The sequence below is a fragment of the Crocodylus siamensis genome, chromosome 12 (genome assembly GCF_052110815.1).
Source record: "Crocodylus siamensis isolate JL-2025a chromosome 12, ASM5211081v1, whole genome shotgun sequence".
In the NCBI taxonomy this organism is placed as follows: Eukaryota; Metazoa; Chordata; order Crocodylia; family Crocodylidae; genus Crocodylus; species Crocodylus siamensis.
In genome coordinates, this window is record NC_143406.1 from 6331527 (window position 1) to 6348251 (window position 16725).

General features: G+C 52.5%; 1 protein-coding gene across 3 annotated transcripts in view; it reads left to right on the forward strand.

The window, feature by feature from the left end:
* LOC149854530 (uncharacterized) overlaps positions 1 to 16725 on the forward strand; it is a 62698-nt gene that overhangs the window by 39814 nt on the left and 6159 nt on the right. For all 3 annotated transcript variants that reach the window (XM_090023918.1, XM_090023917.1, XM_090023919.1), the window contains exons 7-11: positions 3771 to 3926; positions 4043 to 4333; positions 7023 to 7180; positions 10772 to 10980; positions 15601 to 15668. In XM_090023918.1, the coding sequence (XP_089880044.1) occupies positions 3771 to 3926; positions 4043 to 4333; positions 7023 to 7180; positions 10772 to 10980; positions 15601 to 15668 (882 nt within the window). The remainder of the gene's footprint in view (positions 1 to 3770; positions 3927 to 4042; positions 4334 to 7022; positions 7181 to 10771; positions 10981 to 15600; positions 15669 to 16725) is intronic.

Genomic DNA, 16725 nt, shown 5'->3' on the forward strand with positions numbered 1-16725 from the left:
CATTTTGGGCATGTGCGTGGCAAACAAAGGTATAACGCCTTTCCCAGCAGGAGATGGGGTGAAGTGACCCCTATTAGGTCTTGGGAAGTCCTATCATAATGCAAAAAATAATAAATACAGGTGGCCTCTGGGCTCCTGGGGGTGAGATGGTTACAAAGCTGCTGGTCTTGTTGCAGCACAGGTGCTTTCGGGACCAGCAGACATATTTGAGCATCAGGCCTGGCCCAGAAATGGGAGATGCAGCAGCCTCTGCGCATGCAAGGCGTCATGAAGTAACCTTTCCAAGGACAGACTTCCTCAGGCAGTAATCAGAGAGCGTCCTTCTACCCAGATCTCAAGGACACTGCTGTCCCAAGCGATGCTCAGTCACCGTTTGCCCATGGCCAGAACATTGCAGAAATGAATCGCAGGGCAGAGGTGTCCTGCCTGTTTGAGAGGGACTCACTTGGGAATGCAAATGGGCACAGGGAGATATAAAAAAGCTGCTCCCCGTGGCCTCTTGCTGTGCAGAAGGGGCCTTGAAAGGGGCCCTAAGAGCTGCACAAACAAGATGTCCTTGTTCTGTGAGCAAAGTGCTGTGGCGGGGGGTTCGTTTTGGAGGCCGGGGGGCAGAGAAGGAAGCAGTGCTGGCTTTAGAGTAAAGAGGATGAGAAGCATGAGGCTTTCCTGGCACGGCGCTTGCGATCCCACTCCCGCCCTGACGCAGCCCCTACATTCCTGCGCGCGGCGGGAGCCCCTGGGCTCCGCCGTGGGACCTCGTTAGCAGACAGCGAGGCACTTGGCCTACCCCGCTGCAGCTCGGACGCTGCAGCTTACAGAGGGAAGGGAAGAGAGGAGCGCGGAGGGGGAGAAATCCATGTCTGAAGTGTCCATCTGAGGCCCCCGCACCGAGCCAGGCTCCAACAGCTTTGTAAATATATTTCCTTAAAAGTCATGTCACTGCCTGGATTAGCTTTTCCTTTCGCTAATTAACAGGCTGCTGTCAACCCCTCTCCTCCACTGTGGGAAAGCTGGGCAGTGAGGAGCTTGCGGCTGGATGCTGCTGACAGCTGCTGGCTTCCCTGAGCGGGATGCCTTGAGCTCCAAGGGATGGAGGGGACTGGGGTTGCTTTTTGTCTTCATCGCTCCTGTGTCCTGGTCTTCTCTGCTCTGCAGTTGCTTCAGGGAGGGCCTGGGAGACCCTGGGGATTGTGGCACTCACCAAGGGTAGGAAATGCTCGTCTCCAGTGGCAAGTTCAAGCCCAGCTTACTGTGTCTCAAAGCAGCTGCCGTGAGATGGCTGTTCGGTGCCTCAAGTGACGTCTAGTTAGGGACTCTGGGAGGCGGTTGAGTGATTTTTTTTCCCACTGGACAGGTGCTCATCTCGACTGTCTGACTCTTCGTGTTGCCGGCCTCCGAGACTTGCTGGGAACCCAGCTGCCTTGCTGAGGTGTGTCGGCGGGGCACTCGGCTCTGGCTGGGTCTTGAGGATTGTTTGGGACAGACTGAGACTGAGGCAGCTTATCTCATCCAAGCCCTTGCAGAGCTGTCGGGTGGTGGTAGTCTTGTCCAGCTGAGCTGTCTGAGAAGTCCTGTTGCCCGCCTCCCTGAGTCATCCGCTCACCGTCGAGCGTGACGGATTCGCGTCTGGCTTGCTAAGTGCTGAGAGCGTGTGCACTTGGGCGCAAAACGCAGGATCAGTCAGGAATTATTCTCCTTTCAATTGATCTTTCATGGAGTCCGTGCAGGATATATTAGAGCAACGCAAGCAAGAAGATCGCGACCATTCCCCACGTGCTTGAATGTGGAGGTCCCAGGGAGAGAGAGGCTACTCCCCCTGGTTTTTCCTCACTATAAATCATTTGCAAAGAGCTTGAGGGGTTTATTCTTGTTTAGTCGTAGTAGTAGTATGACAGAACAAGCAGCAATGGTCTCAAGTTGCAGCTAGGAAAGTTTAGTTTACATATTAGGAAATGCTTTCTCACTGCGGGGGTGGTGAAGCACTGAAACAGGTTACCCAGAGAGGTGGCAGAGTCTCCATCCTTGGAGGCTTTTAAGGCCCGACTCGAGAAAGCCCTGGCTGGGATGATCTAGCTGGGGCTGGTCCTGCTTTGAGCAGGGGTTTGGACTAGATGTGACTTCCTGAGGTCCCTTCCAATCCTAATTTTCTATGATTATTATTCTTCCTGCAGCTGAAAAAACAGGGGAAAAAAACCAAACAATATTAAAACTGCAGCATTTTTAGCAACACAAAATCCTTGCTTCCTAGTCAGCCTTGGCAGTCGCATGAAGCCTGCACCGTAAGGAATACATGCATGGCAATGAATTAAGTTTTCCTGTGGCCAGGGTTTCAGTTGTGCAAGCAGGTGGCCAGCAGGATTCCCTGCCCCTGTATCGGTCCAGCAGCTTTTTGCAATCTGCCGATCTACACCACGCAAGCCCATAGCGACGCCAATCCATCCAGGCAGACATATGCAAAGAGGTGCCTCTGTGGGGCACCCTTGTTATCCAAGGACCCACACAGCACTGTACACGCCTGTCCCAGCTGGCAGTGGTGTGAGCCTTGAGCAGCTCTCACTCAGGTGTCCGATGGCCCAGAGAGACGAAGGGATTTGTACAACGGTCCAGAGACCAACCTGGACCTGAACGCAGGAATCATGGATGGGGGCTGCCCTGCTTGACAGCAGGCCCCTTCCTGTAGCGTCCTGGGTCACGTAACCTCACGCTGCAGGAGATGCGTATTAGGATGAAATCTTCCTGGTTTTGTGGTAGTAAAGTCACCCTTCTCCTACCAGTGGGGCCGAGGCCTTGTGTCTCCTGAGCAGTTCCCCCCACCCATCCTTACTTTCATTGCTCACTTGCTGTATTTTAGTTTCTCTGTTTTTGTATGTTTGCTGTGAAGGAAGGGCGGAGGTCAGAACAAAGTAAAATGGCAAGGAGGGAGGAGGAAACAATGAGCCCAAGGACTTTGCTGCTGCCTCTGCTCAAAGGCGCCCCAGCCGTCTGCCCCACTGCCCAGCTTGGGCCATTTCTACATGCCTCAGCAGCCAGATGAGAAAAGCTGCCTTTCTTTCCTGCACCCGCTGTCCCGTGGCCCTGCAAATAAACCAGAGAGGAGCCTCCAGCCCTTCCTGGGAAAGGCTTTTTCAAGCCCTTTTGCTTTTGAGAGGGGGAAAGCAAGGAAATGAGCTGATAAGCTTGGAGCAGAGAGGAGGGGGTTGTGTTTGTCCGGGGAAATCCATTTTCATTCTCCTGGTGAAGCAAATTGAATTGTCGAGTGAAATTAAGCCAATGATTGTGTGAGCCCCTGTGAGATGAACACGTCCACCGAGAAATGGCTCCCTGGAAAACAGAGCCGACCTGATGTAGAGAAGGGGGCGCGTGGGAGATGGGCTGGCTTTGCAGAACGCAGGAGCGGGATGAGGCTCAGCCAGGGCTGACTCTGCAATACGTGCTTCTGGGATGAAATGTGGATAATGCCTGGAGAGCCCCAGAATGGCTGGCCCTGGGGAAAGGAGTGGTTGGAGATGAGGGACAGTGCAACAGGCAAGGAATTGACTCGGGCAGGGGCTGCCCGCCTTGGGGAGGGGGCAGCGGCTGCTCCCCTTGGTAGAGTCCCTCTCCCCACCCCCCTCCTCTCCCTGCTGCAGTGCTGGGACCTGGTCAGGCATCCATTTGAAGCCCCAGCCCAGAGCAGAGGGGAGGGCTCTGGCAGGGCTGCAGGTTCCCAGCAGGGATGTATTAACCCCTTGTTGCCTGCATTTTTATTTGCACCATGCTTCTCTCTGCAGACCCAGATGGAGGAGTTCAGGCAACTCAAGGAAGCGCTACAGAAGATGCCCAGTTTCAAGGAAGTCGGAGCTGCAAAGGGGCAACAGTCGCTCCAGGCACTGAAAGAACAGCCCGTGGTGCCAGGCAGCAGCCCGTTGCAGCTTGCGAGGCAGAAGGTAGGGTGCCCAGCAGTGGGGGTGGGTGCTGCGGGGGGATGTGGGGTCCAACACCTGGTTTGGGGTTGGTTGGCTGCAGTTGATTCCCCCTGCTCTTCGTTGATGCCACTTTGTAGGACGCTAAAGTATCACTGAGCCCTTTGGATCAGGACAAGCGCTCGGCTGGGAGCCCCGTGGGAGCACAAGCTTCTGGTATCAGGAGCCAGGGCAAGGGGACTTTGCCCCAGAGCCAGACCTTGCACAGTGATGGTCCTCGACCTCCAGGCAACGTGCTCTTCACCCACCCATCTCCGCTACGGGAGGCCAACCCGCCTCCAGCCGCCATGCCTGCCTGGCCACAGGGGCACAGGGCCAGCCATGTCATCCGCTTCACACGCACGGTGAACAGCGTGCAGAACGGCAGCCCTGTGAGTACAGCACAGCCCGCACTTTGTTCAGTGACTGTGTGATACAGGCTGGGATTTACGTGGGGCCGGTGATGCTGGTCAGCACAGGTCGTGCTAGTAAACTGGGAAGAAACACAGGGTCTGTCTGCATCCAGCAGCCCTGATCGAGAATCCACTTGTTCAGTGTGATGGAGACGGGTTGCGTGGAGACTCTCCTCCTGGGAGATGCATTTGCGGTAGTGCTAAATTTGGTCTGTTGCCTGCCGTCGGTAGCAAGCTGTGAGAAGCCTTGAGCCGGTCTGTTTTTGGGTGTGATGCTTTCCCATAATATTAGCACGCACTTCATATTTCATCAGGAGTCAAAAGGCCTTGTCACTAGATGATATGCTGCTCCACAAAGATGGCTCCACCCATATCCATTGCCGGCAACCCCAGCACTTCTGTTTCTCTTGGGCCTGAGAGGAGTTCCCTGCCTTTATTCCAACAGCAGTTTGTTTCCACGTCTGATTGTTTCATTCCTCCTCTCCAAGCCAACACAGAAGCAAAGGGGAAAGTTTAATCCTTCTCTGGCTTGCTCTGCAGGAAGCTGGCCTTGGGGAGGTGCTTACATCTTCTCCTTCACAGGCTGTTGGCAACCCACTAGGACTAAATGCAGTTTTGGGCCCCCCAGTACAGAAAAGATGTGGACAAACTGGAGAGTTCGGTGGAAGGCGATGAAAATGGTTCAGGGGCTGGGAGGACATGACTTCTGAGGAGGGGCTGAGGGATCTGGGCTTATTTAGTCCAGAAAAGAGAAGACGGGGAGATTTAATAGCAGCCTTCAACTCCCTGCAGGGCAGCTCCAGAAAGGATGGAGGTGGATTGTTCTCGGTGGGGGCAGATGACCGAACAAGGAGCAATGGGCTCAAGTTGCAGCAAGGGAAGTTTAGGTTGGATATTAGGAAAAAAATTCTTACTAGGAGGGTAGTAAAGCACTGGCTACCTAGGGCGGTTGCGGACTCTCCATCCTTGGAGGTTTTTAAGACCCGGCTAGACAAAGCCTTGGCTGGGATGATCTAGTTGGGGCTGGTCCTGCTTTGAGGTCCCTTCCAACCCTCATTTTCTATGATCTTATGACCAGGTTGTGTCCATTCCCCATTGTGCTGTAAACCAGCCACCCTCACCCAGCAGCAGGCAGGCCCTGGTGGGTGCATGGTGTAGGTACGAGAGGAAGGGAATGGGAAAAGAGAAGGGAAAGGCAAGAGCTCCCCACTGTCTGAGGTGGTTGGGGCCACACCCTGGTCCACCCTGTTCAGGTCCCTGAAAACCCGTTAATAGATCTGTTCCTGTAAAGTGCCATTACCTTGGACTGGGAAGAGTCACAAGAAGCAGCATGGATCCACCCCACCCGCCTCTTGCATTAACAGTTTTCCAGGGCCTCGAGCAGGGTGCAACATGACTACACTGGGAGACTTGCACACCTCCTTGGTGGAAGAGGGTCTGACCCAAAGCATGGCTACTCTACTCTCCCTCCTGGGGAATCCCAGGGCTACATAACAGCATTACAAGCCTAGGAAGGGGCCATGACTCCAAAATGCTTGAGATTGCCCTGTCTTGTTATTGATTCCCCGCTCCCTAAGGGCTGGCAGGCAATCTGGAGAGGGGCTGGCAGTCTCCATTAACTGGTTCCCTTATGCAATCCCTTGTAACTCTGGTCACCCTCCAGAGACGGATTGAGGCCAGAGCTGAAGCCCACCAGGCTTCTTTGGACTGGGCTCAGGCAATGCCAGGGGCTCAGCGACAAGTCGATTCCTGTGCTGTGGAGCAAGCAGAGCCTGGCAGTAATATCAGCCAGTCAGAAGGGAATAAGTGGATAAATTCTTATTGTATCCCCTGCTTTTCCCTTTCATTTGTATGACTTGCCTTTCCTAGTGCCTTCCTGCCCAGGCTTTCCTCCCCTGTTCTGTGGCTGTGATGAATTTATTCTCCCAACCCCACACTGAGATGGCATTGAGGGGTGCAGTGTTACCACCTCCATTTTCCAGCTGGTGTTGGGGACAGTAAGGCTTGAGTTCCCTTCGTTATGTGCTGGCTTCATGCTTCGCCGCAGGTCCGTGACAGAGCCAGACCCCCCTCGGGAGACTTTGAATTGGGAGTAAAAGCCTCCTGCACGTGCCCAGAAGGAAGATCCCATGGTCCTTGCCCTGGCCTCAGACTCAGGACAACGGGCTCTGTTCTTGGCTGTGTGTGTGTAACTTTTTCATTCCCTGTGGTCCTCCATGTCTCCCCTGGGGATAATAAAAGCCCTTCTACCTGCCAGGGGGTTGTGAGGATGAATTAGCATTAATCACATAGTGAAAAGCAAAATTACTGTATAATTGTAGTGCTTTGGGGCCTTGATTTTTCCCTTATTTTACGGTGTGGCCATCGTGTTGCTCTTTGCTACATGGACACTTTCTGAACAAGGCAAAATGCATTTCATGTAGGCCACCAAAGAGAGAGATTTCTTCTTCGCTGTATGGGAAAGGATTGACTTTCCTATGCTCAGAATATGGATGCCTGGCTGGCTGGGGTTTGCATCTCAGCCTGTGCCGTAAGTTGTATCCTAGTATTTACTGCGGAAAAATGTTATGACCTAAAAACCCGAGGCTGCCAAATTCAAGGGGCACTGTGAGAGCTGAACAGCACAGAGGAAGTGTACGGGTCCGCTGAATGGTTTTCCTCTCTGCAGGATCAGAAGGTGGGGATGGGCAGTCCGGGGAGAAAAAATGAGGAGAACCAGCCTCCTGGTGGGGGAGCACCCGATCCGAAACGCCCGTCCACGCTGGAGAAAGCGCAGACTCCCGAGAACCGCCCTTCGGCGGGGAACAAACACGTGCAAATGCAAAGGTTGGTACCGCAGAACTGGTCTCTACTTTTGGTGTGTAGAACAAGCCTGGCCACAGGCCTCTCTCGAGACCGGCCCCCTGACCTCTTTCCTCTTGTTCAGCATCGTCCTTTATAGAAAGATACTACCAATGGAGATTGCAGGTCCCAGTAAGCTGTGCTCCTCCTGGACCTGAGCTGTGCCTAGTGCAGGGGCAGGCAATTATTTCGGGTAGAGGGCCTCTTACTGAGTTTTGGCAAGCCATCATGGGCCGCATGACAGGCAGCCCAGGGCAGATGAATATTCAATTTTGTAAATTTTTTAAGGGCCTCGCAGGCCAGATAGAAAAACCATGGCAGGCTGCATCTGGCCCCCTGGGCCGCATTTTGCCCACCCCAGCCTAGAGGCTGCAATGCACAACACTGTGTCTCGATTCGAGCAGAAGGCTGCGTCTGTCCAGAGGTAGGATTGCATACTGGGATGCATCGTCTGTATGAGTTTGGCTTCCATGTTAAAGAAGGCAACAAGGCACCATGTGCAGGACTCTTCTGGTCTTCTATGGCCAGCAGCTCAGCATCATGGGATAGGTGTATGCACTGGGGAGGAGTTATTTGAGTAGGGTTCAGGTCCTGGAGTTAATCTGAGCTGGAAGAAACAGCAGGGAGGTATTTTGTGGGAACTTACGCCAGACATTCCCTCCCCCTGCAGTGGGCAATTTAAATAGATGAAATAATGTGGGGTTGAGCCAGCTGAAGGAATACAACGTAATAGGGGCCAGACGCCTTCAGCAGCAGGGCGGTTTGGGGATCCTTCCAGCTCCTCTATTTAGAAGCATTAAGCTATGTATTAAAGCTGAGGCCCACTCATGTTTTCTCCTAATTAATCAGTAATCTGCCAAGCACTGTGGGAGCAGTCGGGGGGGAAAAAGCTGAAGGTCTGTTACCATCAAGGTTATACGGCACACTAGGAGCGGTAGGCAACTTCTGGCTTTGCTTCCAGGGCTGGAATGAATGCCTGCACCCTGGATTTCCCACCCTCTTCTCAAGGGGGATTTTGTCCCCTCTCGTGGATGGAGTTGGTGCTTGGTCTAGGTCGCCAGCATGGCAGCAAGGGGTGCCTCTCTGAAAAGTCTTGCACACTTGGAACATGGACTCTAAGAAGCATATGGATGTTGTCCTTTTTCCTCCCTTGAAGTTAGCTGCTTTCTATTGATTTGCTTAATGTAGTAAGTAAATATCAGTTTAGCTGGGCCTTGGCCTAGCTGGACAAGAAATTTAAACTCCTGGGCTTAGTTGGAGCCTTAATATTACAATTCCCTGCCCCTTAGGGGTTACAGTTTTTATATGTTAAGTGCAAAGGGCTTCTCTGTACGCAGCAGTTGTTCCATGCTCTGGAATCACTTGCAGAGAGAGGAGGATTCCTTGCAGAGATGTGGCTTCGACCTCCAGATTATGCCATGGATCATTATTATCTGTCTTGCTGTCATGCTGAGTAGCTCCAGTGCTGGAGAGGGACCCTGCACACACAGCAGAAGTATGGTCCCCCCTCAGAAAGGCTTGCAATCGATGTGGAGCTCTCTGGAGATCAGTTAGCAGAAGAAGCATTCTGCACAGGGAAAAGAGCTTCCCGCCCGCCCCATCCCTCAACCACGAAACGACTCTGCAAACTCAGCACCTTCTTACACCGTGTCTCTCCTGCCTGAAAGTCTCTGAATGGCCACATCCACTTACTTTGCTGAAACAAAGAAGAGGTTGCTCCTGTTAGGTCTGGAGCTAGGAAAGCCAGAAGGGAGGCAGCTGGAGTCTGTTTGGAGTTGTCACCCGTGCTCTGATGGAGACCGTCCTCCAGCCTCACTTTCTCTTCAGACTCTGTGTCTGGACAGCACATGGCACAGAGGAGCCCTGCTCCCTGCACTCCACCAAGGCCGCTGTGATGGAAAGACTTAAGAAACCCAACTAACTTGGAGAAAAGATGAACTGGATTTTCCCTGATTACACATGCCCAGCCAAGAAGGTCAGCGGACTCCTGTAGACAGAACTAAGGGTATTTGACTCATGGTGACAGAATGATCATATATGATCACTCATACATAGAAAGGTGTATTCCCTCTGAATGGCTCTAACTTTAAGATATCATCAAAGCAGTCATCAAAGAAAACTGCTGTTTACCTGGGATAATGCTTGTGAAATGGAGGAGAACATCACACTGACATTCTTCTGGAGATACCAGTGCCAAAATATATATCAAAACTGGTATGAAGGCAAAAAAAATGCTGCTTTTCCAACATAAGGAGCTAGTTCAGAGGTCAGATTAGACCATCAAATTCCAGATGAATTCTGGATGCATCTTTACATTTTAATTGTTCCTCTCTTGGGAGAAGCCAAAGTGGAAGTCAAGTGCTGTTTTCCTGGCTAAAACCTTGCGTGGTAGCAGTTTGCTGGCTTCTTTAAACCAGTGAAGTGGAAGGAGTTGTGTGCACTGGCCCCAAGCTTTTTAATGGCAGATCCACCTATGCCTTGCCCACCCCGTGACCTCCACCTCCCCACAACTCACTTCTGTGCAGCTGTAATGCACAGTTGTAGGGACAGGCTGTGATGATGGATGTCCAAAAGAGGTTTGTGAGATTGTGGAGATACCTGATGGGTGAGAATACTGAATTGAAGAAGAGCATTGCATTTGGTACCTGTTCTGTTGCTGGTCATTGTTAATACCCTCTAAACCACTTGTTGTGCAAGCACGGAAGGAGATACAAGGTCGGCCTAAGTACGGCTGGAAACAGGAACCTGTGTAAAGCGTGATGGAGAAGAAGAAATCTCCTGGAGCAGCTCGTGGCTGCTCAGGAGGGCTTGCCTTTTCTCTCAGAGACAGAGCAGCGTGGATAATTGTTTTTAGCTTGATCATTGAACCAGGTCACAGATTTGGGCTGTAGGAGAGACAGATCCCCCAAAAGGATCTACAGATGGAGTTTCATGACAGCATCCATGCCGGTTACTGCAACAAAGAAATCTTATTAACCCCCGCCCAGAAGCAGAACATCTGTGCTATATTGCAATAATGCTTATTTTTACTGGGAGTGAGGGGATGGCAGGGAGGCTTTCTACATGCACAATTCAAACCTCTACAGCTTTCAGTAATGATGTTTCAGGGTTTGGGCCAAGTTTTCTAGGCTATGGCAGGAGTGCCATTACTGTTGTGCTAAGCAGAAAGAGGACTTTTGATTGATAACGTTTCCAGAAGGGAACTTTGTCTTCTCATTCGTGTGAGGTATGAATACGTAGCAATTTAGAGTGGGAGAAAATATTGTTGTTTCCGGACAGATAAAATTGCAGCGCATGAATGAGAGATTAAAACAGTTCTAATAATAATACTTTGCATTTATGATGCATAATTTATTCTGCTGTTATGCAGCATATTAATTGTTCTGTTTCATGCAGCTGGCAGGGACCACTAATGAAATCTGCTACTTTTGCCAAAGATGTGCAATTAGGCAGGGGTTTGCATGCGGTTGGAGTTTTCCCTGCTTGCACTTAGGTTATGAAATGCCATCTTGAAATATCTCTGGGGCTTACTGCTGTAAGGGCTGTTCTCTTTTTTTTGTTCTTACTTCACTGCAGCTGGCAGGACATCGTCAACAAAGTGAATGCCCAAATGGATGAAGAACAAGTGCATAATTATCCAAAGAGCCTTCGCTTTGACACCCGGCCTGAGCAAGCAATGCCGAATGGCAACTTACCGCTGCCCAATCAGAAGAGAGGGGCAGAGCCTCATATAGCCAATCAAGAGGCAGAAAAGGAAAGGACCGACGATGAGGAACTCGAAATGGGTAAGGTTTCCATCATTTGGTGTGGTATCAAGAGAAATCGCATCTTTCAAACAGCCCCAACCTTCCCTCGCTCTCCTCGGGGCCGCGAGTCATTTCCTTCTGTTCATGTCCTCGCTCAATCCCATTGGGATGTCTCAGCACTGCTAGAGGATCTCTGCATCACTAGAATAATTTTGGGTAATGCCCCAGGTGTCCCCTGCCCTGCTTTGGGTTACCACAGGCAGGTCAGTCGCTGCCAGAGTGGCTTGTTACTAAACTGCAAAGGCCTTTACAAAGCCATCTCCTCTCTGCCTAGCAATGGGAAGAAATGAGTACTGGCTTAAACAACCCCACTGCAAACTCCTGGTTGCGGTTGCTGCTGCTGGAAGCAGCCATAGTTTGAGTAACAGCATCCTTATAGATGCTGGAGGGGGTTTTTTTCCCCTCCAGGAATAGAAAAAGAAGGGACCCCTTCCCACAGCATGTACAGGCAAGGCTGATGTCCTCATTCTCCTTTGCCATTTGAAAACTCCTCAGCATCACCTTGTCGGGTGGCAAGAGAGCACTTCCATCCAACCTGGGTGTTCCCTGGATGCAACCTCCTGCATACCAAAGCAACCTGGAAGGGATTTCCTAGGGTCCTTTGGGGGCTGGGATCAAACTCTTCCCGAGACCAGCTATAGGCCAGCCGGCCAAGTGCAGCTTACCGCTTGACAGCCTGTGAGTCTACACATCTGGGCAGCTGGAGGAGTCCCGCGCTTGAACTCTTTGGCAGATGCCTGAAAGGCACTGTCTGCTGATCAAATTGCCTTCAGAGGTCCCGCATGGGCTCAGCCCCTGGAGAAGGAGAGGGAAAAAAGGTAGCTGACCTAGTGTTAGAGTTCATCTGAAGGCCAGGAAACTGGCTCATGAATAATTCACTGCCCTAGCTTGTAAGGGAAGAGCTTTATCCCCGCCTCACTTCACAGGCACAATTTATAGTTACGGCTATGCCAGGGGCTGGGCAGTCACACCACCTCCCACGACCTGATGGGGTGGGGGAGCTTTCCATTCAGGCCAAATGAGGGATTTAGTGCCCCTTTGCTTAGTAATAGGTGAAACCAAGGACACTTGGAAGTCAGGATCCTGGCTGGGCCCTGTGGTCCAAAGATTTCCCAGCATCCGGGTGCAGCAAGATCGATTTGATTGCTTCAGGGCGTTTGTGTGTGTGGCTGAGAAGTAGCAGAGGCACCTCCAGAAAGAGAAGGCGGCAAAGAAGTCCCAAAGGCACCTAGGAAAAGTACTTATAGCATGTGTGAATCTGAGCCAAGTCGGAGAGCTTTTTGGCCACCCGATGGCTACAAAAAAGCTTGGGAGAAATGGCTATTTGATCCCATCTGGGTTCAGGGAAACAGGACTTTTGTGTGCATCCTTCGTACACAGGCAGGTTACTGTAGTTGTGAATGGAATAGGGCAGGGAGTTTGGGGAGCTGGGCCTCCTGTGGTCTCTGAGGTCCTGGTTTCAAACACTAGCTTAAATCACCCAGCCTGGTGGACTCGGCCTAGTCTCTTGGGAGGGGATCTTAGCGTAATTGTCACTCGCTGCTCCAGGGAAGGCCAGAATTAGGAAAAGCAGTGGGGTGTGAAGAGGCAGCAAGAGGCATGTAGCGTCAATGAACCTTGGATAATAGGGCCATAAGAGGGGCAGGGAGAAAGCCTCTAAATCATGAGTTCAGTTCCCTTCCAGGGCACAAGTTCCCCAGCGTGTGCCCTGTTGGGTATTTAACTGCTCCTGCCATGACCTGGGCCAGTCCCCAGACAGGACTGGGCAGAAGTTTGCAGAAGAGGAGACGCGTTCTTGCACCAAGGCTGCTATGCCCCATCCACCCCCATAGACACATTCAGCCGCTATTTCATCTTTAAACAACCTGCTTGCAACAAGTCCCCTCTGTGGAATCAAGCTAATTGCTTCACATCAAAGCAGATTCCTCTCTGGAGGGAACAGCAATGCTGTGGGGGTCAGAAAACACTGCGACCAGCCGGTCTTGACCTCCATGTCTTAATTGGAATCGACACCCTAGGGAGTGACTTCGCCGCCCCGGCCATGCGGCTGTCTAATTGGGAGCACTGCCGCCTGGAGGGCTCTTGTTTGATGTTCCAAGACTATGGAGCCACTGCTGGGGATGTGCAGCACAGACACTCTGCCCCTCCCCGCGCAAGGCCCTCGTTAGAGCTGCTCTCACGGAGGAGAGTTAACGAGCAAGATGGGGAAGGATCATTCTCAAAATGGATGACGAGTCCCCTTCACGCCGCCGTCCCTCAGGAGCCTTAAGCAACATCGCAGGCAGGACTAGGTCTTCCCTGTCTGTTTTGTTTTCACTTTGGACGATGTCTTCAGGCTCCTAGGACACTGGCTCAAACGCAGCATGGCTTGGCTTGCAAGCCTGGGAGAAGAACTGCCCCATCCCCCCAGAACGAGGGACTGGGATGCGTTCTGGAAACTAGATAGCTTGAAATCCGCAGGTGTCTATGGGCACACTCAGTGTGCCACCAACTAGGTAAGGAGAGCAATGGGTTTGATGCATTCATTCTGAATTAATTAATTAATGCAGAACTCCTTTCATTATACCCCTCGCCACTTGAGTTTGCTGTCTGTGTGTCCTGCTTTGCACCTCACTTTGTGGCGGGCACCACCTCATCAGGACTTTCTTCTCAACCCAAAAGTCCCTTGGAGTTATGACTGTTGAGGGCTGTGGTCTTACTTGTCAGCCACTCAAGCCCCTGTGGGACATGGTGGGTGCATCTACGTGTGCTATTAACATGGAGCAATAAACTCCAGCTCATATTGCACTGGAGTTCATCGCTCCCAGGTGCCACGTCTTCACGTCGCCTGGTGAATGCGGCGCATTGAGCTGGGTCGGAGCAGCCCTAGCCGGCATGGGACCCAGGGGGTCAGCCTGCTAGCCCAGGGCCGCTCGGACCCATCTCAGTATGTGCAGAGGGGCTGGCTGGGGCATGAGGGTGCCCCAGCGTGGGGCTGCCTGCACTGAAGCACCCTCCTGCCCCTGCCAGACCCATCAGCATCTACCTGTACGTTGCTGCGCACTGAAGAGCACTGCCACAGGACAGTACTTGTATGTACAACACCAACCTGCGGTGGAGTTGATTTGTTTCTGGCGGCCTAATAGAGCTGCACTTGCAGGTGTTGAGACTACTGTAGAGCTAATTAGGCCGTCCCGCAGTAAATGTCTCATGTAGATGTGCCCAGTGCCTTAGCCGTGCCAGTCTAAGGAGGAGGGAGCAGAAACAGCATCCTGCTACATCAGCCCTGCAGCCTCAAGCTAAATACACGGTCAGCCAAAACGGTCTGATGTGGCCGGACATTCACCATTATCCATGGCTACGTGCTCCTAAGGTCCCTCTATCGGTGCTTGGAGTGACCATTGCGTTCAGGGCCAGAGCTGGATCCTACTGGTGAAATGTGGATCCGGGGCCAAATCCGACGGGCTCTCAGTCCAGGCTTCAGGTCTGGGCCCCCTCTCGCTGAAGGCAAGAGCTGTGCCAAGCCCAGTGTCCCTCTCCAGCCTGTGCCCGGAGGTCAGCATAACTAGCCACCTTGCTCCCGCTAACTGACCCTCAGCGGGGCTGGTCTTTCCCCCGACGCCCAGCACTGTGCCTTTATTGTGTCGTCGTCCGTCAGCAGCAGCCCGTGCCCCAGCAAAGGTGGAAGCGGCACTGACCTGTAGCCCGCGGTGGCACGTTTCTGGCCGCGAGTGATGCTCTGACTGGCTGCACAACTGGGTTGTTGCCATGGATACCGCCCAGACTCGCAGGAGCCCCAGGGAAAAACAAGATTAGTGCCTGAGCAGCTGGCGGCTCGGAAATCCCACCGCCCTGCAGCCGGACTCCAGCTCTCTCGCCACTTCCCGGGGCTCAGAGGGGCGGACCGGGCACGGCAGGGGGCGTCGAGCCCCCGAAAAGGAGACGCGTCACTGCAGAGTCCTCGCCGTTACTGTCACCTGGAATCATTTTTCCTATAACCTTGACTTCAGGGAAGACGGTGAACGGCAGTCCCCCGTCTTACCCCGCCTTTCAGCCCTGCCAGTGCAGTATCTCTGGGCTACGCAGTTATTTGCAGTCATTTGCATGCGTTTTCTGCTGTTCCCCACCTTCCTAGTTTTGGATATGGGAGAGATTTTCTTTATCGCCAACAGACCTCCTACACTTCGGGGGTTGCCATTGTGGGAGGTGGTGTTGGCAGGTGAGGGCAGAGCAATGGGAGCCCCCGGAGATGTGTGGAAAGTGTGGGTATTGGCACGGGGGGGGTGCAGCCGAGGCAGCAGGAGACCCCGTGTTTGGGCTAGGGCAAAAGTGACTCCCAGGTTGGATGTTGGGGCTGAATTGCAGGACCCCACCGGCCTCAAATGCAAAAGTTGCCCCTTCCCTTGCCTCTAGAAGTAGCAAATATGAGCTTGTAGCCTGTCTAGGTGCTGACTGGTGAAGCAGGCAGTGATGATACCATAACTCGCCATCGCTGAACAACAGCATTAACCTGCTACCGCGAACAGGGCCCCATTCATACCAGCCACGGTGTCTTTTGCTGCTCCTCTAGTGAGGTATTTGGACCGAAGGGCCTACTTTTCACATCCTTTTTCCTTGCAGATGCTGGCATGATTGAAAGAGAAGAGAACTTGAACCCTCAGAAGGACACAGCTGCCCAGGAGCCGATGGTAAGACGAGTCACTCAGGTGCCACCTAGGTACCTCCCGTGAGTCTGGTTAGAGACACCACTCTTCCTACTACAGCAGATACTGGAAGCTGCAGGGGGTGACAAGGAGGGAAAAGGTCAGTCTAGAAAGGCCCTGCGTAAATACTCTGCCCTGTAACACCCGCCGAGACGGGACTCGGGGCTGGGTGGACCTGCAGTCTGACCCAGTCTCTTATGCTTATAGATGCTGTCAGTGCCACCGTCACTCCAAGATCTTCCTCCCCTCACCAGAAGTTTTTATTTTAATGAGGGACAATGGGGGATTGTTGATTTTATTTTTTAACACCGCTCCTATTGAGGTGCTCAAGGGAAGATGTGGTCAGCGCAGTACTAGGAGCCAAGAGTTTTCATCCTGGCTCCTGCCACCAGTTTTCTGCTGACCAGCCATTCCCTGCCTCAGTTTCCTCATCTGAAAAATCAGTATAATTACCCACCAGTGAGTGTCAGGAGACCCAGAACTGGTCTGTGCATGAGATGGGCTGTTGGCAAAGTGGGTTTCCATAATCTGTTACAGTGCATCTCCGGTTGGGAGTTGGCGCCTTGCTCTTCTTGTAGGGATGAATAGGAGGCAAACCCTGGTTAGATCCTGCCTCACTGGGAGGGGGCCATGGGGAGATGGTCCTGGTCACAGAAAAAGGGGTTACAGTATGGAGAGGGCCAGAGAAGCACAGCGTGGGTGGAAGGAGAGGCCTCAGCCATTTGCAAGGCTCCTCCAACTGCAGGGGAAAAAATACATTGGCACCAGCTCTGAGGAAGCATCATTGTTCGGCCCTGTCTGTCAATTAGCTAAAGGGTAAAGTGCTTTGAGGGTGTGAAGTGCCAAGTATTATCGCCCCTGTGCTTTTACAGTCCCCTGTCAGTTGTGAGAGCCTCTCTCTTCTCCATCTGGGAGAGGCTGAAGGAGAGAGCAGCTGCTCCCCTGTGCGGTGAGAGAGGAGTAGTGACCTCGGAGAGAAACAGCTTTCCCCTACCCCTTCCATCCCTGGCCTCCGCGCACAGCGGCTTGTGTCCCCAGTGAT